The sequence below is a fragment of the Montipora foliosa genome, chromosome 10 (genome assembly GCF_036669935.1).
Source record: "Montipora foliosa isolate CH-2021 chromosome 10, ASM3666993v2, whole genome shotgun sequence".
In the NCBI taxonomy this organism is placed as follows: domain Eukaryota; kingdom Metazoa; phylum Cnidaria; class Anthozoa; order Scleractinia; family Acroporidae; genus Montipora; species Montipora foliosa.
In genome coordinates this window covers 13718790-13746289 of record NC_090878.1, presented here as the reverse complement: position 1 = coordinate 13746289, position 27500 = coordinate 13718790, and the positions used below count along the sequence as shown (strand labels likewise).

General features: G+C 39.6%; 2 protein-coding genes and 1 long non-coding RNA gene across 3 annotated transcripts in view; 2 read left to right on the top strand and 1 right to left on the bottom strand.

Annotated features, from left to right (window-relative positions):
- Positions 1–5775, bottom strand: part of LOC137973381 (protein wntless homolog) — a 17314-nt gene extending 11539 nt beyond the window's left edge. Inside the window, exons 1-4 of the mRNA XM_068820178.1 lie at positions 5575–5775; positions 2889–3164; positions 1608–1744; positions 531–680 (exon numbers count right to left, since the gene is read on the bottom strand). Coding sequence (XP_068676279.1) covers positions 531–680; positions 1608–1744; positions 2889–3164; positions 5575–5677 — 666 coding nt within the window. The 5' untranslated portion in view covers positions 5678–5775. The remainder of the gene's footprint in view (positions 1–530; positions 681–1607; positions 1745–2888; positions 3165–5574) is intronic.
- A 6692-nt stretch (positions 5776–12467) lies between these two features.
- LOC137973339 (uncharacterized) lies at positions 12468–18991 on the top strand. Its single transcript, XR_011117205.1, has 2 exons — positions 12468–12666; positions 16279–18991. It is a non-coding gene; the product is annotated as an uncharacterized lncRNA (long non-coding RNA).
- Positions 18992–19285: 294 nt separating this feature from the next.
- The window catches only part of LOC137973331 (transient receptor potential cation channel subfamily A member 1-like), a 30601-nt gene continuing 22386 nt past the window's right edge, over positions 19286–27500 (top strand). The window contains exons 1-5 of the mRNA XM_068820120.1: positions 19286–19500; positions 21465–21635; positions 23923–24209; positions 24349–24460; positions 27194–27500. The exon at positions 27194–27500 is cut by the window's right edge and continues 2 nt beyond it. Coding sequence (XP_068676221.1) covers positions 19363–19500; positions 21465–21635; positions 23923–24209; positions 24349–24460; positions 27194–27500 — 1015 coding nt within the window. The 5' untranslated portion in view covers positions 19286–19362. The remainder of the gene's footprint in view (positions 19501–21464; positions 21636–23922; positions 24210–24348; positions 24461–27193) is intronic.

Genomic DNA, 27500 nt, shown 5'->3' with positions numbered 1-27500 from the left:
AAAAAATAGTCTGTGACAAAATGTTGAATGAAACAACATATCTAATGCATTTTTGGTTCTTCACCAAGCAATGGTAAAAAAGGAAATATGTGCTGTTACCAGGCTAAAATATTGACTGTCTACTTTGTAAACACTTTTTGCCACAGATTTCAGTTACCTTTAAAAACTCATTAATAATTCATGAGCCTGACAGCATATCAAAACAGCGATAAAACGTCACGTGTATGAGCTTTATATCCTGATGAAACACTCCTCGTTAGTATTCTTTATATAAAGAATACTAATAAGGCATAGCTTGCTTTTCTTGTATGCTAATATTCACCTCTCACAATTTGAACCATTGTTTTGAGTCCAGAGGGACACGCTCTTTGTGGAATGTTTTTTAAGCCGTTCAAAAAAACTTGCAGCACATGTTCTATCGGGTCTACAAACACTTGGCTACGCCTCGTGCTTTTAAACCCCGATAAAACACTGCTGCTCATTTTTTAAACATTACATAAAAGTGGTCCTTCAAGCTAGTATTGACTTACCACAAAATTTACATCAGTGATTTTGCCAATTTTGGTATTTTTCTCCAAAGAAGGAAGTCTTATATTAACCAGGTACTGTTCATAATACACATTGCCTATTTCGAAAAAGGGGATATCCTCGCAGTTGTAGTATCCATCATCACCTCCAGACTGCAAAAAAGAATCAATAAGATTATTATCAATTTTTTGCGAGCGTTTTTTGCTTTTAAGCCAGACAAGACTAAATAAATGGAAAGGGGAATACATGTAATCCAAGAGGGAATGACGTATTAAGACCAATGATTACTGATAAAAAAACTACCACTGAGAACAATATGAGCATAAAAGACTACATGTAGTTTACAAAAACACTGTTGCATATTATGAAGGACACAATGCAAACCAAACCCATTCAAGGTGATCAGATTACAAGCAGAGGCAAAAGTTGTACCGAGAGTGAAAATGGAAAAATGAGGAAGGAGAGGGGAGATGAGAAAAGCAAGTCTTCAAACAAAACAAAGGGCTCTTCCAGCCACGTTTACAGTGTATAACCCTGGCATGTCACTTTGTCTGGACTCATGGAGCAGGCTGGTGAAAAACGCCAGATTTAAGGCAAAAATTCCCAGGGCAAAGAGGATGAAATAAATGGAAATAGAATCAATTGCTTAACCAATTCATTTGTGAACTGCCCCATGAGTAAAATTGTCTGGGCGTTAGGCAGAGTAAAGCTTCCAGGAGTCAATGGGTTAAAGGGCACAAAGTTCTTGAGAGGATGTAGAGGTTGTTAATCGATTGACTCCTGAACCCCCACCCATTGACAAGTAAAATAGTCTAGCATTAGACAGAGTAAAATCTATTACGTCTCACTCCCAGGAACCAATGGATGAAAGGGACCAATTTTTGAGGGGAAGCATAGGTTGTTAACCCATTGACTCCTGAACTGCCATCCCCTTCCCCCCCCCCCCCCCCCCTCCCTTCCCTTGACAAGTAAAATTGTCTGGCATTAGACAATGGAATCGATCAAGTCTCCCTCCTAGGAGTCAATCAATGGTTTACAGGGAACATCCACAAATTTAAAGCTGGCCCCAGGGGTCTCACCTGTGATTTAACAAATTCACATATGACTGGTCTCTCTTGAAGTGATGTGTACATGGTCTTCCATCCCTGTGAATCTGAGCTTTCCTTATTACGATATGCCAATGTTGCATTATATGATAAACTAGGGGGAGTACCGTCTGTCAAACAAGAACAAGAAAAATAATAATTATTACTAATGAAAATTTTAAAAAAGGAGAAATATTCTGTGCAGCCCAAACAGTGGCATAAAGTAGATTCATATAAAATAACTTCCAATCACTGTTTTCATTAATCATTAACAATTATTGGACGAGGTTGTGCAAAACATCGTGACTTGTCAGTGGCGAGCAGATCAATATTATTATTTGCCGAAGCTGAAGGCTGAGGCAAATAATTGATCTGTCAGACACTGACAAATCACGATATTTTGTGATAACCGAGTTCAATAATAATTATTGTTTTCATTTGATGACTGAGTTAACTTTATTTTTCACAATTCCCAACAATTAAATCTTTTTCTGAAAGCTCAAGAAAGCGAACTACCATTTTCACACAAGAGCGTGATTCTAATTACGCATGAGCAGGATATTATTTGCAGCAAAACACTTATTTGTAGGCAGTTATTTGCAGGTCACGTGGTGGGCTCTCGGCCAATGAAAATGGGGGAAAAATCCATTGAATGATACTAATGATTATTAAAAGCTTACCCAAAGATCTGTACTATCCTGAGTGGCAAAGAGGAGAGTTTGAAATAAAGGGACAAGTTTTGCATTGTGTGCGTGTACATTTGAAAGTTCCTGGTTGGGTGTCTGACTTGAAAATGCTCCTAACTAGAAAGTTACCTATGTTTTTGTCGCATTTGAATGAAATAAGTGGTGGTAGAGAAAAGATGTGTTTAGTTTCGGGATCATTGGGGAGAATTTTAAGTTTTTGACAATCACATTATTGACAGTAAGGTTTTGTGGATGGTAGGTGAGGGTGAATGGAATTCTGTTGGTTTCTCCGTTCTGTGATGATTGTAGTGCGGTATCTCGATCGATTTCTTGGGCACGCTGTTTGCCTGTGGTGACAGCAGAGTCTGGATAGCCCCGTTTTTTGAAAAACTGGCACATTTCCTCACATTTGTTGTTAAAATCGGAGTCGTTACTACAAAGGCACCTCAGTCTAAGAAACTGAGAGAATGGAATGGCATTTTTTTATGTGTTGTTGATGAGAGGACAAATGTAATAAATAGTTATGACAGTCCGTTGACTAGATTGTAACCCAATCGCACCAAGGCAGGTATGTATACTTAAACATCACCTGAATTCTTCCTGTAGTGAAATGATGGTTGGTACTCGAGATCCAATCGAATTGATGTGGTCACAAACTGAAACCAGCGTGACATGGATAAACTTTGATGAGGAAAGCGAATTGCAAACACAATTTGATCAGCTCTTATGTGTCGAGGATCAGTTTCAGCTTCTTTGATGCTACCAATTCTTTCACATGTGGCTGGATCTAAAAGAGCATCCATGTTTGAGATCTTTCCAACACAAATGTTTGCTATGTGTGATGTGGCTGTTGTTGGAGCAGGAGCTAAAAACAAAATCAGAGTTTTCACTGAAGTTAGTAAGAACTGGTAATGCTTCCCTTTATGGCTGCACACATGATATGGTTAGCCTGTTTGGATGACATGAGATGGGTTGTTATTGTATTTAACACCAAATATTGCACACTGCTTCGAGCAACTCCACCTTCGAGCAACTCGTTGATTGTTTCAAAGATCTAATGAAAAATAAAATAATAACTTCTATTCTTTAAACCATACCATAAGTTAGGTCTCCTTCTTTTTTCCAATTAACCACCAACAATATTATTTTGATATTCTACTAGTATATTTTAGAGTGTCTTGATTGAAATCCTATCTATTTGCTGGTAGAAAAACGTCCTTTTCAAACTATCCTGTTCGGAAGGGTTGGTCAAAGAGTTCACTTATGCACCTAATTAGATACATGCCAAATGTTGACATCCCACGAGAAGTGTCCCTTTAAGTCTATGTCTTTGCCACCAACAATAAGGTAAGGATGAAGGTTAGTATTATTTTTCACTGAGGGTAAATGCAGCAGTTTATCTTTCCTTGAGGAGCAACATTTGGAGGACACTTAATGACTTTAATGGGCCATGTTCGATATATATCAATATTCGCACATAGCTATGAGGATTTACATGTATGGTTAATTAATTAACAATTATTCCATGAGCGCGCGTTGGATATGAGATGGTAGATAGCCAACGAGGCGCGTAGCGCCGAGTTGGCTATAATCATCTCATATCTAATGTTGCAGGTGGGCAAGCCATGTGCATCTAACTAGGGGCATTTCTGGACACAGGGTGCTTGAATGGCTCAGTGGTGAGAGCACTCGCCTGCCACCATTGTGACCCGCGTTCGATTTCTAGACTCGGCGTCATATGTGGGTTGAGTTTGTTAGTTCTCTACTCTGCACCAAGAGGTTTTTCTCCGCGTACTCTGGTTTTCCCCTCTCCTAAAAAATCAACATTATTTTGATTTGCCTTGATTTGTTGATTTCAGTTTACAGTGTCCCCAATTAGCGGCTCCAGCGCTAGAACGACTAGACACTTAAATATAGTTCCTTTCCTTTCCTATCCTTTCCCATATAAAGAGTTTGAAAAAGCCACTTAAATATTGTCCACTGAAAAACAAACACTGTGAGAGGCAAGGGATTGTTATTATTATTATTTTAGAAATGAGACAACTTCTTACACGAGAGAGTGAGTAAGTGGGCAAGCATGTGAGTGCATGATTGCATGCAAGAGTGACCAAGTCAATCCATGATGGGTTTCGACAAAACACTGACCCCCGGTCAACTGACCCCCTTACTGACCCCCTATAAAATCAATGGGAAAATGAATACTGCTTACTTAAGCCTCAAAAACCCTTTTTAAACAGCATTGTTCAGCAATATTTAAGTATAAGCACCCATTTTCAAAAGGTTAGCTTACATGAAGTAATCGGCCATCACAAAAATAATCGAAAACTAACCTTTTTAAAATGGGTGCTTAGACTTAAATGTTGTTGAACAATGCTGTTTAAAAAGGGATGTTGAGGCTTAAGTAAGCAGTATTCATTTTCCCATTGATTTTATAGGGAGTCAGTAAGGGGGTCAGTTGACCGGGGGTCAGTGTTTTGTCGAAACCCATCCATGATGGCTTTCTTAACACTGCAGCCAACCTTTTTCATTTGGAGGGGCCAAGGAGGCAAAATGATTAGCAAGTGGAGCAAAGAAATGGAACTGAATAAATCCAAAATAATCACAGCAAGACTTGAACCCATCCACATTTCAGGTCTAAATTTCCCATTGCCTAAAATCATGATAATCACAGAATCGTGATATGATTTAAATCAAAACAATAATCACTTCATTCAAGTTTAATCAATTATATATTGCGATCATCACGTACAAGCAAAATAATTTTTTGAAGACTCTCTATGCACAAACTTGTTTGCTGTCTACATAAATAAAATGCTTGATTGCAGGTATATTATCCACATACAGCTTCGCATTCAACCGACGTTCCAATACACAAAATCTGTTGTAGCTAAATTAAACACAAAGACCATGTCCTGTCACCATATAAAAGTGACAGTAAAAGATTAAGCATCACGTAAAACCGCGCTGTTTCTGAAGTGTTGTTGCTTAAACATTTTATAGTCCTTTATAATCGATTACTTGTCTATTTTCAGGACAAAGGCGAGTGAGTGATGGTATTTTGTCGTAACTCCTCTGTTTGACATTTGTTCGCCTTTTCAGTTTTGAAGTCCTACTGTAAACAACATCCTTGACGACCACTCTTGAACAGCAGTTGTTGGCGCTATGCTATATGCCATTTATCAAAACAGAAAAGCGCAAAATGCCAAACATATGCCACTGGCATATTATTTCACGAGAGCTCAATTTTCACATTATTCAGGAACGCACTCACTCACCTATTTTTCCTCCCACGACGAAAAAAATGATTAAAATGATAACTTGGAGAAGAGCAAATCCTAGAAGACTTCGTAAACGCAACGTTTCCAAGATCACTGCCATTTCGGTGGGAAAATGGCAAACAATTTTTCGCCAAAGAGCAGAAATCAGCTCTAACGCTGTGTTCGGAACCACCGTGGCTAGACAAATGAGAGCGCCACTTTAATTAACAGCAAAGCCAAATTCATTATTAAGGTCAACCAATCAGAGATAAGTAACATACATTTCAAGGATAATAAAAGGTTTTTGTGCGTTCTTTTTCGGAAACGACATAAGGATTTCTTAACAATACAGTCGGCATGAAAATTACTTAATTTCCGAAAAGTGGATTATTGAGGTAATTAATAATTATCTGTTTTGAGAGAATTTCATTCGACTCAAGCGCCAAGACACCACAGGATTTCACATTTTTTTTATTGAAACTCAAATTATTGTTTCAATATGTTTAATGATCGCCCAGTGAGTTTATTTACTATAAAAATCGCCAAGCGGTTTTTTTTTTCAATAGCCACGTGGAATTCTAGGGAGTTGCCTCTGATCTTTAGCTGCCATTAAAGGAGGACGTCAGCGCGTTACACAATAACTGTGTGAAATAAACCGGTAGTTTCCTGCCTAGGGTGTCGGTTTTTCCTGAGGTTATCGCCATCACCGATGAGTCACGTACTTTAGTATGGCGCGCCGTTTTTCGTGTTGCTTGAGGAAACCACTTCCGGAATATTAATTGCGGAGGTTAATATACAACGAAACTAGGAGTTTCAGTGAGAAAGTGAGTGCTGGCGTGGAAACTGGGAGCAGTGACTTGTATTTTTTTTTTAAAACAGCTGCAATTTTTGAAGAAAGAGGATACCGGAAATGTGCGTGAAGTATTTAAAAAGCGAAGAAAGGTGTGCATATCTTTAGCATGTGTCGCGGCAAGTATAATTTGAAAACAGGCATGTCACTTCATTCTTTGAATTTAAACTTCTCGTCTCAAATTTCTGGCCCCTTTTCAGCAAAAGAGTATCCTTTTGAGAAATGCTGAGCGTAGCTGAGCAAATGTCAATTTAAATTTATTGTCGTGCTTGAGAATAGACTGGGAGCAGTCAATGACACAGTTGAGCGCGCGATTGCGTGACACGCCCCGTTTTCACCACTAATTTGCATAAAATAATAATTTCACTCGTCGTGCGTGGCTCTGAGGAATCGAAACCACCGAGTCAAATTGTTTTTCAACGTCTTCAACCGTTGAGCGAGAGAAAATCAGTTCCCGAGCTAGACCACGAACAGTCGTCCTTGTCAAGGACTGAACATATACGGTTGAATGATGATCAATGACGACCCACTGGAGAGGTACTCGACTCGAAGGCTGTGACTGTAAGATTCCCTTCCACGACGTGTACGCGACGTTTTCGGGTATCAATACCCCGGATAATAGACATGACCCACCACAATCGACTGCGCATGCTTCCGATCTTTCATTCAAATTTTGATTTTTTTGGCTAAATAGTATGCTGCCTCGTAAAGGCTCGCCAGCAATGAATGAGTTACCGGTTCCCAGGCCCGTTCGTTTTCTCCCTATATTTGCAGACACCTGGGACCGCCAGGGGGCAAACAAAATCATGGTCCTTCCCCCCTCCCCCCCCCCCACCCCACCCCCATACCAATGTTGATAATTTCATGCAAAATACTGTGCAAGCCTTTACTGGCATGGGGGGGGGGGGGGGGGGGGTGGGGGAAAGTAGCAAGAAATTTAATACTTTATCACGCAGACAAATTAGAGCGTCACATTTTCCCAACTAGTGTTGTCCAAGATTGCGGTCGATTGCGCTGCTCGAGTTAAAATTGGGAGATTAGAATCGTTCGAGTTTAAGAAGTAGTCATAGATGTTGAGCTCCTGGTGGTGGCGATCAATGTGCAGTGTGACCGTCGATAGTCAGACTGTCTTGAGGCTCTGGGTACGAGATTGTCTTCATCGAACCAACAAAGAAATGGCAGCTTGGGACAAACAGCTTCAAACAACAAACTTCAAGGCCAACAAGAGCAATGGATACCGTTGTGATACTTGGAAGAAGCCCATTTTGTATATGAAAGGTTATCCAGACTAGGGCAATAATGTGAAGGCTAGAGAAAACACCGACACGAAAGGAAAACGAAAGCAACATTTAAAGCCAGATTCGAAGCAATTCTGTGATAGCTATCTGAAGAAGGAATCGGATTAAAGTGCTTCGTCCTCGCGCAATTCCGAGTTAAGTTTTCCACTTTCAGTCGAGGATGATTTCACAATCTTTAATTTTATTTTCAGCTGTGTCATAGTCCCTCTAAGGGACTTTGGTTGTGTAATGCTTTCCATTAGCATTAGATCGGTTTGACGAAGGGAATAGTTTCTGATCATTTTTTATTTTCGTTTCAAAAACTGTACGTGAAGACAGTCGCCTTTCGACAGTTTCAGTTGAAGATTTTCATGGCTTTTTGGTCAGTGGGCGAGCGCCCGGGCTCTGGGTACGAGATTGTTTTCATGGCTGTCACATTTTCAGAATAAGCCTTTACAGGTATGTTCTTGATCACAAGTGGCACCGAAGCATACGATTTCACATTGTTGCCCTCGTCTGGATAACTTGACCTTTCACATACAAAATAGGCTTTTCGCAAGTATCACAACGGTATCCAACGGCGAAATTTTAATGCTCTTGGTGACCTTGAAGTTTGTTCTTTAAAGCTGTTTCTCTCAAGCTGTCATTTCAAGTCGTTTACATCCAAAAAAGCTTAAAAGCTTTGATTAAAACTTCAAGACATTACTGGTTTGATTTGTCGCTCTGAATATCGACGGTCATTGTCGCATCCATGCACTGCACACCCATGACTACTTCTTATAAAACTCGAACGATTTATGTTCGTAGCGAATTTGCCCCCCTGGCGATCCCAGAAGTCTTTGCAAATGAGGGAAAACAAAGGGGCCTGGGGACCGGCAACTCATATTCCTTCTAAAATAAACCTGGCCCCAGTTGTTCAAAAGATGGATGGCACTATCCGCCAGATAAATCACTATCCAGTGGATATAATAATAGCGAAGTCAATTGCGCTACCCAATGGATAGTGATTTATCCGGTGAATAGCGTTATCCACCTTTTGAACAACTGGGGCCTGGAACCCTAACCCTAACCCACACCGGGTTGGTGTTAGCGTGTGTCACCTTGCTTTTATTGTTGTTGTCAATAAAAGGCAACCCCCTATTATTTTTCATCTCTCGAGTTTACTTTTAATTTGTTCCGGATATATCTGCTACCATGCAGGAGCCCATGACTAGGAGCCTCCCAATGCATTATATCCTTGAGTCAACCTTTGCGCGTATCTTTCTATTTTTAGAACTAACCCTTCAGCAGGAAACTCACATTAACAGGAGCCCATGGGTTCCTGACATTTACAACAATTTACATCAATATGCATAATTTGCATACATTGTTTTCGCTATTTTTGTCTTTGTTCCACAATAACTTTATTTTGATTGGCCATTCTGAACAGTGTGTGCAAAGCCGAAGAACTCGTGGCGTTCTAAAAACAGAAAGATACGAGCAAAGGTTGAATCATAGGGCTCATTGTATGGGAGAGGCAAGCTCCTACTCATGGGATCCTGCTGCTACATGTTCCAACACTCGGCAAAGTTTGACCTATGGCTATTTTTGCTTAGGTGGTATCACTGCCAAGCCGGCGTCTCTTGTTGCTAGAACAGGACAGTCACACCTTATTATACAGATAAGGAAAAAGATATTTCGACCGTACAGCATATAATAGTCGATTTTAAAATTTCTGACAGGTCTAACATGACCGCGAGAAGTTCGAAACCTTGTTACTTTTACATTTTTCTTGAACTCAATAATGTTGATTTCATTTTAGGAAATTCTAACTTTAATTTTATATTGTATGATAATTAACAACTATTCACCGAAGTGGAAGTAAATCGCCCGTTAAATTTCGGGACTTTCGAGAAACAGAAAACTTTTTGGGCCCGGAAAGCCATTTGTGAAACTGCCAACCGCTAGTTTTGGAAAGCCGATCTTTTAATATGTTTTTAAGGTAACAAAAAGAAATAGAACTGTGTAGTTTGACGACTTGAATCCTCTCCGTTCTTGAGATACAAAGGGAATTGGGACACCCGAAAATGGCCCGTAAAGTTTCGGGACTTTCGAGAAACGGACCCCTGGCACGAGTTTTTCAAAGAGTGGATAGCACGATCCACTGGATAACTTAATTGATTTTGTGTTTAGACTAAACCCGATTTATCTGATGGATAGCGTTAAATGCATCTTTTGAACAGTGAAGCCTGTTGTGTCATTGATTGTGTTTCATTGGCCCTAAAAAGCCCCTATGGGGGGGGGGGGGGAGTATAACTGCAGGTAACTTCGAGTTTTCAGGATAATTCCCCTCTCATAGATTTCTTTTTAGTACAAAGGGTTAACCCCGGTGTGAAAAACGAGTTTAACTTGGCTAGAACGGATGTAGCCTGAGAACTGAATCAAAAGCGTGTCATGCTAATACTACCTGTAGCACATTAGCTCTTGGCAATACGACGTGAACTGAGATATCGAATGAGTTTAAGTAAAGTAAGTTCTCTCTGTAAACCTCTAAAAAAACGTTTTTGTTTGACCATTTTTTGACAAGAAGGTCATTTTTGATCAAATTTCAATCTTTGTTCATTTCCTTCAGAATCTTCCACAGGCACAGGAAGAGGCGAGGTCAACAAGGAAGAAGAAGACAAAAGAAACCTTCAATGCACTATTTTTGGGAGCTCTAGAGAGCTTGGTATATATATTTAAGACGTAGATATTTAGGTTCTGTGGGTGCGAAACCCACTTGTGGCTCAATATTTCTAATGCAGTCTTAGCTAATTTTTTTAGCTAATGTATCAGTTCCAAGAGAAAATGAGGGGACAGAGAGGGAGGCTCAGGGCGTTGGCCGGGATATGTTATGTCCACGTGGAAGGATGATGAATATTTATTTTCTTTCAAACATCGGACCGAGGTTGGCCTGCATGCGGACGTCTCGAAAGACTTCCGCTCGTCTAAAAATAACTTTCGTGGACATGACATATCCCAAGGGCTGGACCGGGAGCCTCCCTCTCTGTCCCCTCATTTTCTCTTGATCAATTCTCAAAGCGCTCATCCTCCCTCGGGCAAACCCCCGGGCATATGACTTTTACCAAAAAAATGGTCGACTGCCCCCTTATGTTGACAGTCTACACCGTCAAATGCCCTACCGGCTAGGGCCTTCCTCCCTAAGAGGTTGGGTTAGGGCCACACAAAGTGTCAAATACCCCACCATCCGTTAAAAAAATCTCGAGGTAGCGACCGCTGACCAACGTTTTTGTCGATAGTCAAATGCTCGTCCGTACGGAAAGCACTAGATAACATCGACCTAAACCTGGTGAGCCATATATGCCGCTCACAAAGTGGAACTTTTAATAATTAACTCTCTTTTTTTTTTCTTTAATTTTCTTTATACCCGTTACAAGATCCGTTCCGACAGTGGGAAGAGCGCCGGAAATTTGTTAGCTGCAAGTTGAGAAACTGAAAATATTCCGTAATAAAATACTGCTAAAATCCATTACGTGTTGAACAGCTTGTTAGTAAAATAAACCGGAAAGGTCTATTGACCGTTTTATGACTGAAATAATCCTCGCTGCGATCGATCAGAAGCGAGAGAGCGAGGAGCGAGCGAAAACGAAGTGATCATCTTTCAATACTCCGCTGACATATCGATGGCTCACCAGGTTTAGGTCGATGTTATCTAGTGCTTTCCTCGCCCGTACGGGGTTCGTTTCGTGCCAAGTTCTCACTATGCGGAGCTATCCTCTTGTCAAATATCCGGAGTATACCCCGGGGGAAGGGATGGGCGCACTTGGAATTGACTGGTACATAGATGTCTTTAGTCACAAGGCTTCTCACTCAGTAATTTCTTCACCTCAAGTATCGAACCTTAATAAAGTTGAAAATAGTTTGAACTCGGGATTGATTGCCCTTCTTGGCAGCCGTCACGCACAGCAACCGTTGTGTGACATCCCAAATAGCTTTATCTAGTGCTTCGATCAACCTGTGGTTGGTGACTTGCTGTTTGATAACTTGAGCGAAAATCATCTTTAAGCGGTCAAGTTAAATTATATTGTCGTTAGTGGATAGTGTGAATAATCAGATGTTTGAGCTGATTAGTGAGCAGAAATTAAATGTTACTGGCTGGCGGTCAGGCAAGCCATGCGGGATGCTATTGGCTGAGAAAACTGTGACGTGTCATTGTCGCATGTTGACCGTCTTCTTTGGTTGATCTCTCGTGAAATGAGTCCGTTTGTGTCAATGTTTGTTCAGGCGTCGTCGATCAGTCGTTTGAACACTAACACACGCTGACCTAAAGAATCGCGGTCTCCGGGGGCTGACGAGCACGTCTCAAAGGTCGAGAAGAAGAGGAAACCTGGAATAGAGTTTGTTTTAAGATCATTCAGAACAAGCCTAAACAAGTGGAGGCTGGTCTTTTTATTTTTCAAAACTGTACTTGAAGAAAAGAAAGTGTTTTTCCAACGCATAAAAAAATATATTGTAAGACAGTCTCAACATTTAGATTTAGTTATATACTGGCAATATTTATACGTCCAAGGACCACGCCCATAATAATTGGTGGAAAATATTTATTTCCTTATATAGCATTCATGACAACAAAATCAATGAATATCTCATAATTTAAAAAGCTTTTCATGTCAGTTTAGTCCCTTTGAATAATTTCCAAGTACTTTAAAGTAGGAATCTAAGATTGCACAAGATTCAGTGAAAGCCAAAAACAGTCACTTATCGGCTTTCTTCCGTAACGCTGAAAGCTGTCTGAGAAGTGCGGGCTCATGTTCCTTAAGTAATGACATCACACGCAAGTTTGAGATTACTTCAGTTCATTCTGAAAAGAATACTACTCCTCAGAGATTTTAAGGAACATTCCTTTTCCTTAAGTTAGTATTATTTTCAACTCTGCGCCCAAGGAATCTAACTCTTAGAAGGACCGAAGTCTCGTATAGGAGAGTGTTTGGAGTGAAATTTAAGGTGAGAACAGTTCAGAAGCTCCTTAATGAATAATTATTTACAATTGTGCCTCTTACCGTGCTTTGCGTGTGCTTTACCAACTTTTAAACGGACAATTCTTGACTTTTCGCACATTTTTTCGACGGAACAGAAAAGTGCATTGCAGTGGGTAAGAAGTAGAGCAAGGGAGGTGTTTTAAATTCTAGCAAGTTGATCGATAAATAACTTTAAACTACACACAATCATTGGAAAGGATATTGGTCTTATGACTGATGCTAACACTGCGACACGCAGAGTCCTGTTATACCTTGCCGGGATCGCTTTTCACATCAATTTACAATTGTTGAATTCTTGTCTTAACTTACTGGACCAATAAATAACCGTCATACGAAATCAACTTTGATTATTTTTGCCTTTCTTGTTCATGGTCTGTTGCAAACATATTCGCCCTCAAGGTAAGAAGGAGTGTTCGGCTAATGTTCTACTTACGTGACGTAATGGAGAGTGGTATCTCTATTGAGACTGTAAGTAGCACGATTAGCTTCCATTTTAAAATCCCTTCTACCTTTCAGTGCTGTTTTTTCAGTGCAAGAAACACACATAAAGAAGAAATGACTTCAGTGCTGAGAATTACCCCAAGACTCTTCATCCAATAGCTTCGGGCGGATACTCGATGCTCGAATCCCGATTCAACTATACTCCAACGCGTTTTTTCAGGGGCACCCAACGAATCTGTTCCTCACATTATCTGTTCCCCAGAGGAGTCTTGCTGGCTGGCAAAAATACAGGTGTTCCGATGAGCTGGCTGGGAAATTTTGTTATTGATAGAGGTTTTGCCTGGGAATTACTGACTTTTTCTAGCATTTCAACCCGAGCTGGCTGTAGAAACTCTGAAGAATGAGGACGACTAAAAAAAAAATAAAAAATAAAAAAAAAGAACCCCTTCCCTCTCCCAGAGAATAGTCACAAACATACGACGGCTGGTCAGAGTAATTGCGCTTGCGGAAAAAACCTGTTTTGTCCCGGTTTTGTCCCTTTTGTTCGGTCGTTTTGGATCGAGGGATTTGAAAGCGTGCGGAAATCCTGGCTGTAAATTAATTTGATCAACTGGCTGGGAAACCAATCATTTTTATCTAGCTGGCTGGGAAATTTCTTGTGTGTCTTGCTGGGTGAAAGGAACAGATAATTTTTTCCCAGCAACACTGAAAAACACCTGAAAATGCCTTAATAACATTTATTTTCATTAACTGGGGTATAATAATACATTTTACAACAAATTGGTCGTTGGGTGCCCCTGTTTTTTCCATGGCAATTGATCTTCTGCATCCTCGTAGTTAATATAAGTTAAGTTGAATTGAAACTTTTTATTCAGTCCCCACGAGCTGCAACCAGCGTATAAATGTGTTATTTTATAAGTGATGGATAATCACACGCAATTACGACAACGTCTTACAAGAAAACAAAAGCGGTACTGTGATTCTTGAAGCGTTATGCTTCTTTTATATATTTATTGATTACGACTTTTTTCCATAAACTTAAATATGAAACATATATAACGTTTAATGCGGTTGTAATCTTTTAATCACGATTCATAAATCATTTCCACGCCATCAAACAATCGAAAGGCAAGAAGGCCAATCTGTTTCGAGTTCCTTTTTTCTCCCTCACTGTATCTGAAAGAAGCAAAACAGGACCACACACAAATTTGAATATCAAAAGAAAGCATCGCTTTAGGGCCGATTTACAGGGTACGATTTTTGTCGCATGCGACAACGGCTTACTACGACAGATCCAGGACCTGACTTACGATTGTTGTGTACGTCAGAAAAAAATGTCGTAGCATTTTAAGATATGTTTTAACGTTGCCACAATCGTAAGTCATGTCGTAGGCCTATCGTGCGCTTGTCGCATGCGACAAAAATCGTACCGTGTAAATCAGCCCTTAGTCTATTCAATAGCCCCTTTACATGACCGTGTCACGTGACTTTGCCAATCATAAAAAGTGGTCGTGGTACAAAATAGATGCCAGAAATGGAAAAAGGGAGATAAATTTAGTGAGAGTGTCAATTTTGAGGCCACTGACGTTTAAGTGCATGATTTTAGAGCGGTTGGAAAGTTAGAAAAATGTAAAAGAATTCTGTGCTGGATGGGGCAAAGCTTGCCATCCGGCAGCTGTTTTCCGGATAAATCTCAGTTAATTTTTCAGGCATTAAATTCACTGTGAAATCTCTCACCTAAATGTCAGTGGACTCAAAATTGACATTCTTACTAATTTCATCACGCTCTTTCCATCTCTGGCATCTATTTTGTACCACGACCATTTTTTTGTGATCGATAAGGTCACGTGACACGGTCATGCAAAGAGTCTATCCTTCTAGTTTGCTTCTAACCCTTCCGCGCAACATGGTATTCCGAGTAAACGCTTAAAGAGCGTCTTGTTAAATTACGATCTCTTCACGCTGGCTCTGCGCATCGCGAGGATGCATCAACTTGTCCCTCGGGATGACTAATCGCTTTCTTTCTTCGACCCGCGGTCTACGTTCGCTCTGGTGATAAACGTGCCCTTTTTTTATGAAGTCCCTGAACTGGTTCTCTATAATAATGAGAAAAATTTTTTTCTCAATTTTCTATGTTTTTCTTTTGTTTTCCTTTGTTACTTAATTTTTATGTTTGACCATTTTTAACATTTAAACCAAGCAACGTTTGTCACTTAAAACGTTTATAAAGTTTCATAAAGAATATGAACTAACTTGAGGATAAATTTCATTCTTTACTGAACAGCGTAAGGGCGATTCCTCAGGGAATTTCTCAATTCGATATCATTTTGAAATAGTTCAGTATAACAAAAATAAAAGGCGTTTTAATGAGGCAACTTGTGTTTATACTAGCTTAAAAATAGCTAAGGGAAAAAAAAAATTTCAGAGGTAGCAAAAATGCTCGGGTCTTATATATCTCGACAGCAGAGCAGATCTGTCTGATATCTCGTTCTATGGCACAACAGCTGTTCAAGCCAACAATCATATTTTTTACCCATCAGTTTTTTTTTTTTTTTCATTTTAACCATGTTTTTTTTCACTCTCAATGTGATCTGGATCCTACAAGGCCATCATACCGTATCTTGACACTGAGAAATACATGCTTGCATAAAAAATCCTGTTGAAAATTTTTTACGATAAAGATTTTTTCGACAGATCGGCTTTCATTCAAATTTTTAATAATAAAAGGAATTTGACGGCAGCTGTTAGAGTTGATTTTAAAGAACCACAAAGAAAACTCGAGATAGTAACGTTTATTTTAAGAGTCTTAAAATAGTCTTTAAACGTGTTTAGGTGACTTTCCACTTTTGAGCGCTTCGTGACCCCAGTGTTTTTTTCGTAGAGGAAGAGAAACACGCCAATTTACCATAATTTTTTGAATATGCTAATTGTATTTTTTTGTTATTTCACGTGGCTGGTAGATATGAAATCCTCATTAATAAATCACTTTCTCCCATCAGTTAAAATATCTTGAATGGCACCTTAAAAGTTAGAAAGTTAAAACGAAAGATTTTTAATTTTAAATCACCTCCAGATGGTATTCGGTTTTTTCGTCGGCAGAAAATGAAATAACAGTCATCATTCTCAATCATTTCAGTTTCAGGACATGGGGAACGAATCTACGAAGGCAAAAACGTCTAAAGAAAAGAACAAACCTGTTGTTCATCATGTTACCAGATCGCGAGGAAAAACACTGGATAACACGAAAAGCGTTCTACTCTTATACAAGATTTCATGGGAGAATGCAAGCAATATCGTCAGATTTCTCTGCATGGCTCTAAACCAGGCAAAGCCCGCCGGTTGTGTGGCAATAGAAAATGTAAACGTTGTGGATTTATCGGCAAACGACATGCAAAACATCAAGAATCGAATTCTTCAATGGTTGGCGAATCCTAATTGCGTTGTGCTGTTGTGTTTGGGCGGGGATGGTCTTTCTCGAGAGGGATTTGTTGACGAGAACGAAAAATTAAGTTGCAAGATTTTCCCGGTCTGTTTTGGAAGTAATGTCCCTACAGACTGGCCTGAAGCTTACTGCCTTGGTGTAAACGACCCCGAGAAGCTAGAACGACCAAATGAGTTGGAAGGAGATGGGCTTGATACACTAGTGGCGGCTATCCGTGGAGCAGAGCTATCATCTGGATTATACTGAAAAACCTTGACAATAAGGGAGCAAATTACATAGGAAATGGTTTTGCGAAAATAGTGGTGTTTGTTAAATCTATTTGCATGACTGCAGCCAGAGACCGCTTTGAGCAACGCATGCTTATAGGTAAGAAAACTGCATTGGAAGCTTTTTAAACTATTCGTTGAGCGTTATCAATGTTCTAGTTATTTGTTTTAGTGGTGCTCCGCTTTTTGTAACATCTGGAATATGTGACGGTGTCGAACTAACAACAGATCTCCGTAAAGTGTGTGAAATTAAGTAACCTGGTAAAAGGAGAGTTCACAAAACCCTTTTTGTACTCTTAATTTCGCTCGTATGGTATATGGGTCAAATGTCATAATTCTTCAGTCCTAAAAACCTCGTCGACCCACTAACGACCAGAAATGCACCTTATTAGATGCACGCCCAATTTTGACATCCGACATGAAGTGTCTCTTTAAGTCTAAGCAATTGCTACATATTTTCAACAAAAAGGTAAGGCTAGGTGTTTTAAGGTGTTTTAAAGAGAAGAATTTTTTCAGCTTCAAAGATCCCATACCAGATGATTTAAAATCCCTAGTTGTTTATTAATGTGCGGAAAGTAACTCCCGATACATTGGTGAGACGTCACGCCATTTTTCAACTAGGGGAGGTCCCATGATTTATGAGTCAATGCATGAGTCAATGAGGCAATGAGTCATGAGTCAATGAGACTCACAGTCAATATAGCAATAATTTATTGATTAAGCCTAAGCCCTCGTCTCAGTGATTAGGCCTAAGCACTCTCTGAAATTTTAGCTTTCATTTTATGGGTTAGGGTAACTGCACTAACTCGTTGACTCATTGACTCATAAATACTTGATACTCCAACTAGGGTCATGCAATATCTGTTGACTGACACAAATTCTCCTGTACAAAAACACCTATTTGCCTCACCTGATTGTAAAAAGTGCACTCCTAGTTCTTTCACGATCATAGACTCAGCTAGAGCCGCTTATAGTCTTTAATTGAAAGAAGCTATCTATATTGCACGTTTAAATTAAAAATCGGCGTTAAAAATCGGCTCGTGTAACATCACCTTTATAAAGCCATAGCGAAACGTGCAGTCATATCATAGTAATGATTTTTGTTTTTTGCGTGCACGCACACATGTTATGTTATGCAACTTTGTATCATCTTTTCAAAAAATAACCGACCTTGTTAAAAACTTTAAATTTAACGTTCTCCAATCGTAACGTATATGAGAGAGAGAGGTTTGTAGATTGAATTAAACTGATGATGGCATGAGTAATGTCGAAACATGTCTTTAAAAAGTTGGTTCGTGTGTCTTAAATTTATTTTCACTTGATTTCATATCCACAGTTCAATATATGATTCCCTTCATAAGCTTATATCATTTTCAATCGTTAAACAGTGAGTGTTCACCTCATCACGCGCGCAGAAAATCCAACAGCTGAATTAAATCTTCTCCCGCGTTCTGTTGTTCGCTACAGAATCACAGATCTAATGACGTAAGCGTAATCATAGGTTCGGCCCTCAAAGCACTCCAAGACATTCAGAATCTCGCAGTGCATGTTTCTTTGAGATTAACGACGAAGAGAAGAAAAATGCCTCGATCCACATCTGCCGCCATTTTGGTTTTTTTTTTATCACTTTCACTCCGCTGACCATTGAGACAGTAGACACAATAGCCGTATATTTTTTTCTCTTGTATCGATGATGTATATATGATAGGTCGTACTCATCAAGGTATGCCTCCATATACATCGTTAATTGGCATAAATATGAAACTTAAACAATATTGTCCCATAAAACCACTGTGCTGGGGACTACAATTAGAATTTAAATGTCTTAAGTTAAATGATTCAATAAATAAATAGATAAAAAAATTAAGGATGTATGAAACAATACTTTCAGTACCCTTTTTACTATGAAATGCTCTTTGTAATTCGACCACAGCACTTAAATCAGTCCTTATTTTTTAATCATATTCACATGTTAATTTCCGCCTAAGAAATATTAAATATTATTATTATTATTATGGCACCTTATACGCAAATTCGATAGACCTCGTAATCTTCTCAGTAATAAGTCCTTTAGGTTCTTATGACTAAAGTGTACAAAGGATATAAAGCTGGGAAGACAAAATAAAATGCTTCCCATGGGTTATTTATAAAAGGGAACTTCCGCTGTAAGAGCTCGAGAAGCGACACAGGTTCCCCAGGATTGGAGGGTTAAAAATTATAATGATTTGTATCGGAATCCCTTTATTTTTGTAAGAGTGACAACCCGCGAAGCTGAAGAGTCGCTTAAATCGCGTTGAACCAGGCAAATAAACACACAGAAGCTAGAAAGTCACCAGGACAATAAAGTACGGATTTTTTACTGAGAACTGTTGGGTGTATTCCCATAAAAATCCTTATAATTTTTACCCTCCGAGCCAGGGCTGCCTGTGGTAGTAAGGCGACAGTGTGACTAATATTTTCGGAGTTCGTGGGCGTTCATCTCTAATCGTTTTGCCGAAAAAAAGCATAAGCAATGGCCAAAAAAAGAGACGAATACCTAGTAATTCCTGTAGAAGAGAAGGAAATGGAAAATCGAAGGTCTCCAAGTGATTCTACAGATCGAGCTGACGATGATATTGAAGTGAAGTTTAACAAGGACTTCTGGCTGAAAGTGAGTGCAAATTGCTTAAAGTAAGGTTAAATATTGTCAGCTGGAGTTTGTTTATTATTTATTTTTCCTGAGATTCTCTTTAATATAGATCACAGCAAAGATGTCCAAGCTATTCCCAATTCTCTCCATGTATTGCTGTTATGAACGATTTTAGTTTCATCTGGTTTCATGAACTGTATGCGCCATTTTAATTTGCAAATCTTCGATCTGTTATTGATCAATATGAATGAAAGAAAATTTGAGCTTTCATCGCCCATTCAGAATATTTTCCCTACAGATTCTTACGCCGTTACTCATACACAATTATATATTCAATGTCGTTGTTATGAGTTCGCGGAGATGGCGGGTTATACACACCTGATACCACTGCTAGGAAACATGGGCGTCAGAGTCAGGCAGTATGGCCGAAGAAACCAGCGACTCATATCTCTTTACAACAGAGTGTAGATAAACATAAACTCTTACCAGTCTAAATCTACAAGTGCCAGCACTTGGCAAAGTCCCTTTTTGACTTACGGCTGTTTCTGCTTAAGTGGACGTAACAATACACTAGGAAGGTACACCATAATGCGGGTATCATTGGCCATCCTGGGGGGTCAACACCCGGGAACCCAACACCCGGGGACCCTGGGACATTTTTCAACACATCTCTGACAAATGTTTTTTAAGTCCCTGGAACAGAGCTTAAAATCCCTATAACGCTTATTTTTCCCCCGTCTTTTTAAGTTTTCGTTTAAACATCTAGTGTCTGGGGTGCAGTAAATTCCCCTCATAGTGTATTTACGTGTTTTAGTGGGCGTTTGATTTATACGCAAAAAATGTGGCTGACCCAGTTGGGCCATGGTAGCTAATGTCATCAAAGAAGTAACTGGATCACATCTCTTTTGAAAGAATTGTGCAAAAGTGTAAAATAGAAGTCTTGTTGAAAATTTAGAGCTTTTTGTTAAGTCTTCATAGAAATGTTGGATGACAGTTACCCATCAGATGCCATGAATGTTCTGACGATTCAGAATGGAATTACATTCTTGAGTTCTTTGACGTCGTTAGTTACCAGGACCCAACTGGATCGGCCAAAAATCAAAGGCCTGCTAAAATGTGTGCATATGTTGTAGTTTAATTTTAACCTCTGGTTTAAATTTTTTTGAAGTACTACACTCCAGACACTAGAAATATTTAAACGAAAAGTTAAAAAACGGTGGAAAAATATGCATCAAAGGGTTGGAACCTAGCAATTGTGTGATACATTATCACCTATTCCCCAGTTTCAAAGCAGTTGTAGAAGCACGAAATTGAAAAAAGGTTCCATCCTGGATTTGTGGTAAATATTTTTTTCTCTCCAGCATTTCCCTGGGACAAGGATGGCTTAATTATATTAGACATCAACATTCATGGGAACAAAGCAAGGTGCCTTTCTTGACATTGCAATGTATTACCACTGACCATCATGGTGCTAGAGTATTTTGCAAATCCCTACCAGCCAGAAGGCCCATCAAGCTGGCGCTTATCTCCGGTTTCTGTAGCATGAAGTGACAAGTGACTCCCCCCTGGATTGGATGCTAGTGTATCGCAGGGTTGCCCCCAGCATTAAATTTGCCGGTACCCATTTATACACCTGGGTGGAGAGAGGCACTGTGAGAGTAAAGTGTCTTGCCCAAGAACACAACACAATGTTCCTGGCCAGGACCCGAACCCGGACCACGTGACCTGGAGTTGAGCACTCTAACCACCGCTATCTAACCGCCGCACCTCCCAGGTTCCTGGGGAGGTTCGTCTAGAAAGGCAAATCCCCTGGGCTCTAGTGCAAAGTTTTGCAACATATTCACCACCATTCCTGTGGGTTACCTGTGGGTTCCCCGGGGTCCTATGCAGAAACTTTTTATTTCCATATCAACGTTCGTGTGGCCTCTGTAATAACAGACCCTTTCAATATGACAACATTGTTGCTTGAATTATTTTGTCCTTAGGTTCAAAACAAAGTCAAAAGTGAGAAGTTACCCTGGAGCAGAGCCATGGATGAAGTGCGTGCAGATTGCTTGATAGAAAAATATGGAAAGAATGTTCTTCTTGTAATAATTCATCAATGGCCACAGAAATACAAAGAAAAACCAGAAGTGTTACCAAGCTTAGAATACCTGGTAATGATTTCCTTTGCTTAATTATTATTGTGCTTGTCACAAACTGAAATGAATACTGGTAGTACTTATATGTTTTATAGATCATTTTTGAGGGCCTCCCAGGAAGGGGGGGAGGGGGGTGTCTTTGTTCCCTTGTATCCACAGGCGACCCAAACACATGATTTGAATGCTCAGTCAGCGTAACGGTTTGTGGGGTTTATATGGGAAACACGAAATGCAGAAAAAAAATCGGCTAATCCTAGTTTATAGCGAGGAAAATACAAGAAATAAACTCACTCTTACTCCATCTTGTGTCCTTGTGTCGATTTGAGGCATTCTGGGCAAGTTTTGAAATTTGCTCCTATCCTTCATCAAAAGAAGACAGTGGCTTTAGAGGTTCAGAGTTTCCAGCCTTGTCTTCTTTTAATGAAGGATAAACTAGGATTAGCCGTTGTTTTTTCTGCATTTCATGTTTCCCATATAAACCCTACAAACCATTACGTTGACTGAGCATTCAAATTATGTTGGGTCGGCTGTGTTGTTTCCTTTAAAAATTTGCTTGTGTTCCCTTATTCCTGAAATTACTTCCAATCTTGTTCTCTGCTTTTTGATCCCTAAAATTGGTTTATGTTTCCTTGTTCCCTAAGATATTCTGTCTTTATTCCCCTTTTCCGCCGTTCAAATTACCCATGTTTCCTTCCCCCCCCCCCCCAACCCCTGGGAGATCCTCATTTTTAGATTACTTCCAAATGACAATATCATTTTAACAGTAGTTTAATTTTGTTTGTGTCTAAAGCATGCTGTCCTTAACAATAGATTTACTTACTGTTCAAGATGATCTAATGTGATTATGACAAGTACCATGTTCTACCACTTGCTAAATCCCTTTGAATGTTTCTTTGTGCTTATCTTAACCCTTTGACGTCCAAACCGGCCGAAACCAGCCAGACTTAGTATTTTACTCTGTCTTACGCCAGACGATTTTGCTCGTCAATGGGGAAATCCTGGGAGTCAATGGGTTAATCACTCACTGAAAAACTATGTCCCCATTAATTCATACATGGTAAACCACATTCTGATGTTAAGAAGAAACCAGACGGCATGTAGCTCCTGGTGATCGCAATTTAGTTCACAGTGTTTAAAGGTCAAAATAAACAATCAAATGTTCCATGGTCCAAGTACTGTATCAGGATAATAATAAGATACTAATAAGCCACGATAAACCAGGTGAATTCAAGGTTTATTCCATAGATTAAGCGGGACTTAACGTCAAACGACGATCCTCCTATGCACTCGAATCGACGGAACAAGTTCAAAGGGTGTTACTGTATCACAATGCAAATCAAATACTGTTTACCAAACAATGCAAATCACACACAAAGACAGGGCGTATCCAGAAATTGATTGTGACTTGAGTAACGAAATAAGAAACCAAAATAAACTGAACTAAATTGATATTCAACTACTGTAACAGTAAGACTCAAGATGCTGAGGAAGGTGTGTGGCATGGATTCCTTAACCTCCCTTAGGGTTTATTAACACTTGTTCCAACTAAAGATAGGGCCCACAGTATGAAGTCGTTATCTGAGCATACATTGAAATTCTGTGCATTTGTGAAAGAAGTTGCACTTGGCAGCGATTTCTCCTCAAGAATTTTAAGACCCAGATCACGCCTGTGTTTAAATCTGCAATCTTTAGCGTGGTAATCCAATGCTGGACAACTGAGCCACCCAGTCGGTTGTAAGTGTACATCTCCCTATTCACACCTGGAATATATACAAGTTTCGTTTTTGCAAATAATTTTAGTCTTCAAGTTGGTAACAATTATTTTTTTTATGCAGGGCTTTTGTAAGGATGCGCACCTGGCAAGGGGCTGGACAATCTGCGAGCCAACGTGTCAATTGCAAGCCATGGGAGTCTCTCATTTAAGTCTAAGCACCCATTTCAAATAGCACTGATAAATAGTATTTAAGTCTAAGCACCCATTTTAAAACTGTTAGCTTCCAATAACTGTGTGACTTGCATGTTGACTCGCATAATGTCTTGCTGGTTCGCACATTGTTCTTACTCACCTTGAAACGTGATGAGACTACCTGGCTTCGAACTTCATAACTACACCTCACAATATTATTGCCAGTTGAGTTGAGTTTCCCCAGGTTTTCCAGCTCTACATTTTCACAAAAAACCTACACTGTCTAATCATTTGATCTAATGGGTTCATTTGCATTTTTCTTAGTTGGCAGATCTTGTGCATAGTTACATTATCTTAATTACCTATGTGAATTTTGCTATTATTATTGACATCTAGATTAGTCGACTTACAGAAATCATTCTCAAGAGAGACACCAAAGAAGATTACAAGTATTTTCAAGTGGATTCCAAAGATGATGCCACTTGCCCAACATTGCTGCATCTTGCCGCTGGACAAAACTTCTTGCATGTGTCAAAAGCCTTGGTGGAACGTTATCCAGGTCTGATGTACTTATACAGCACAGAACATGAGGATAAACCCAGTTATTTGCCAGTTGAGTTGGCTTTGAAGAAATACAATGATGATACCGCAGCTTATTTGATATCCCAGATGCGACATGATAGGTGAGTTTTTGTTATCCCATTTTGTTATTTTGTGTTGGCTTGCAGCATCAAGTCACTATTATCAAAATCCTGAACGGTGCTGCTGGTGCTCGAACAGTGGCTATGTTTTTATTAGGAACTAATAAACTATTTTTGACAGAATCCAAAAGCTGTTTCTTTGCAAGGAGGATGATGAGCAGACCCCTACAAAGTTTTATTTTGGAGATTACGTCAGCTATCGAGATGAAGAAACAAATGAACCCAACATGAAGGTATTGGTCAATGAAAACTGTACTACATTTCAATCACAATTCTCTTCGTTGAAATTACTACGTCGTTTTGGGACGTTTAGTCTCGTTGTTCTAGAAGAAGGAGGGCAGGGATGGTGCAGAGGCTTGTTTAGATGTCTGTTTAGCATGTGCTATCTTCACTGTGGAAATTATGTATAACTTGAAGCATACCACATGACGGTCAAACAACGCAGCGTGAGAAAGCAACATGATTATTATTGTCATACTAATATTATTATCATGATAATTGTTAAAATTACAATTTCCTCGATTGTGATTGGGTTAAAAAGACTCCTATTTTCCACTAATTCACTTTTCCAAGTTGTTAATGGACAGTTTGTTATCGGACAGTTCAATAAACCAAACACGTTCAAAGTTGTAGTTTAAATCAACCAATCACAACCTTGGTTTCAATCACCATAGAAACATTGTAGACTCCTAAGTTGGGGCTTTCTTTCTTTCAGAGCAACTTTAAACAATTTACACTGTATGCCTCCTTTGAGAGTCATTTAATCCAAATTTTCCCTTCTTTCATCACTTTGCTCTTCTTCTTTTCTCGGAAATTGTAATTATGATGATTAATCATAACCATTACAATTAACAGCTTTATTTTTCACTAATTATTGTGTAGGGTTGTAATTGGACAGTGAAGTCGGACAGTTGCTTTTAATCGGACACCTTTATTCGGATAGTTACATCAGCCAATCATATTAAGTGCACTCAGCTTAATTCACCAATCACAGAATGTAATGCAATAACCATAGCAACAACCACCTACCCTACCAAACTGGGGATTTTCCAAAATGGACTAATTTATAACATTAGACAGTTGTAAGGTATTGTGGGGTAGACTTCCAAAGATCAATAGCTTTAAAATAATGAAATCATTTGCTTGCCAGTGTTCGGGGGTTATATCAGAAACCCATAAGGGTTGAAACGTGTAACGGCCCCTTGTTTGCTGGGAAACAAGCTTCTGAATATTCTATTTGCTAAGTACCATATTTGGAACAACAAGAGAGAAACGTTACATTCAACCAATCAGTTCTCAAGAACACCGTGACGCAATACCACCAATGTTCTCGCGCGAAATTAACTGGAGCGAGGGGTTTCCAAATATGGTACTTAGCACTGAATATTCGGAAGCTGTGAACGCGCGTTACACGTTTCAACCCTTGTGGGTTTCTGGTTTTATATAATATTTTTTTGTTGGGTTGCATGTCTAGACTGAATTTTGTAATAGTTACAATTACAGACCGAATTGGACTCCACTCAGTCCTATTATACCATTACTAATTAATATAATTATCATTTTGACTAATCGTATAAACATAAAACTAAAAAAGCTAAAAGGAAAAGGAATCGGTGGATGGACAAGTGCATGAATGTCTTTTTTACAACCAGGATGAAATTAAGGCGGTGTTGAATCACTACAGAATGTACATTAGGGAGCTTAAGCAACGACAACGGCGACTTTCACTTTTGTCCATTTCTTTGCCGTCGTCAGAAAAATAACAACGTGAAATAGCCAAGTTTGAGGCTTTCTGAAGAACGCTACAACAAGTTGCAAAAATAGTGGAGACACTTCACCTTCTTGGGGCGTTATTAATTTACCTATTATCTGCCACACTGCAGCCCCCCCCCCCCCTTTATCAGTGTTGCTAGCAAGACAAAAGACAAAAAATTTGTTGCAAACTTAAACAGTCAACATTGAAAGGGGGAGAGGGGAATGGAGGTGGTTAAGGTTTAAATTCTAGATACGGGGGGTATTGGAAGCGAGAAAAGGTGTTTTTAATGAAAGTGTCTCAACAATTTTGCAACTTGTAGCACTTGAGGATAAATTTTCATTTACTCCCCAAAATTAAGCGCCGTTCCGACCAGTGTCATTTTTGAGGAACTAACACACTCGTTGTCTTATTAAAAAGGTTGAAATAGACACGAAGTGATTACAACAAAGTGAATATATATTTTTAAGAGACGGTCTCGTTGCCGTCGCCGTCGTCGTTGCTTAAGCTCCCTAATAAAAGTGAGAAGTGGTCCTTGCAATTAGCTAGACAATTTAAGCAACTGTCAGAAAAACTCAGGTGGCTTCAACTGGATTTAAACCCATGACCTCTGCGATACGGGTGCAATGCTCTACCAACTTAGCTAACAACAGTTGGGAACGGGTCAGTTTTGTTGGGCTCATGTGTTTCCTCGAAAGGCCCCACCCATAATTCGCACTTCAATTAAATACAACAGAAATGTTTGTTGGAAGTGAGTATCGCAGCGTTGATGTTCTGCTTGCTTTACGAATCCACCACCTCCCGCTAAGCTTGTTTTGGGTCTTGTTCCGACTCTTCCCCCACCCTACTCACTTGCTTTTCTATAATGTTACTGTCTTTCGTTGTGGTCCGTTTACAGCCTGTGGCGGGATCAATTTGCGCATGCGCATGGGAGCTATGCGCGCGGCAAAGCCTCGAGCAACAAGGCGCCAAAGCCTCTGGAGATTTTACGAACTGCGAATGCAACTCGGGGACACTTGCGCACGTGTCCTTCTCCCACCAGCTTCGCAGGCAGAGAAATGTCGGCCGTGTTGCTAGCCCAAACTAATTCAATAGAGAGCAGTTTAACTCTGTTACCTTCCTAAGTAAACAGTTATTACTTTTAGGCTAAAGTCATTTTTTGAAAACCAACTGTAAAGCTTGATCAAACGTCGGTTTTGATTCGTTATTGCAGAAAACAGTTTTGGCAGTTTTGGATAAGCATATAAATCCACGGTGGCCGTATTTACCAGAGAGAAAAGGCGACGATGAAAATGATAGTGAACTGGAACGAGCTTTCAGTAGCGTGCCTGACGACCCAATGAACTACGACTTTTTTTATCACATACTGGAAGCTGACGACCATGGAAGACAACCTAAGCTTGAAGTCGCAACGGAAGTGGACGAGTCTGGAGCTCCAGTAAACACTGAAATGAAAGCTAATCCCAAGTTCAACCCCAAGTCGTTGTCATGTCTGAGACGAATAGCGGAGAGCGGAAACA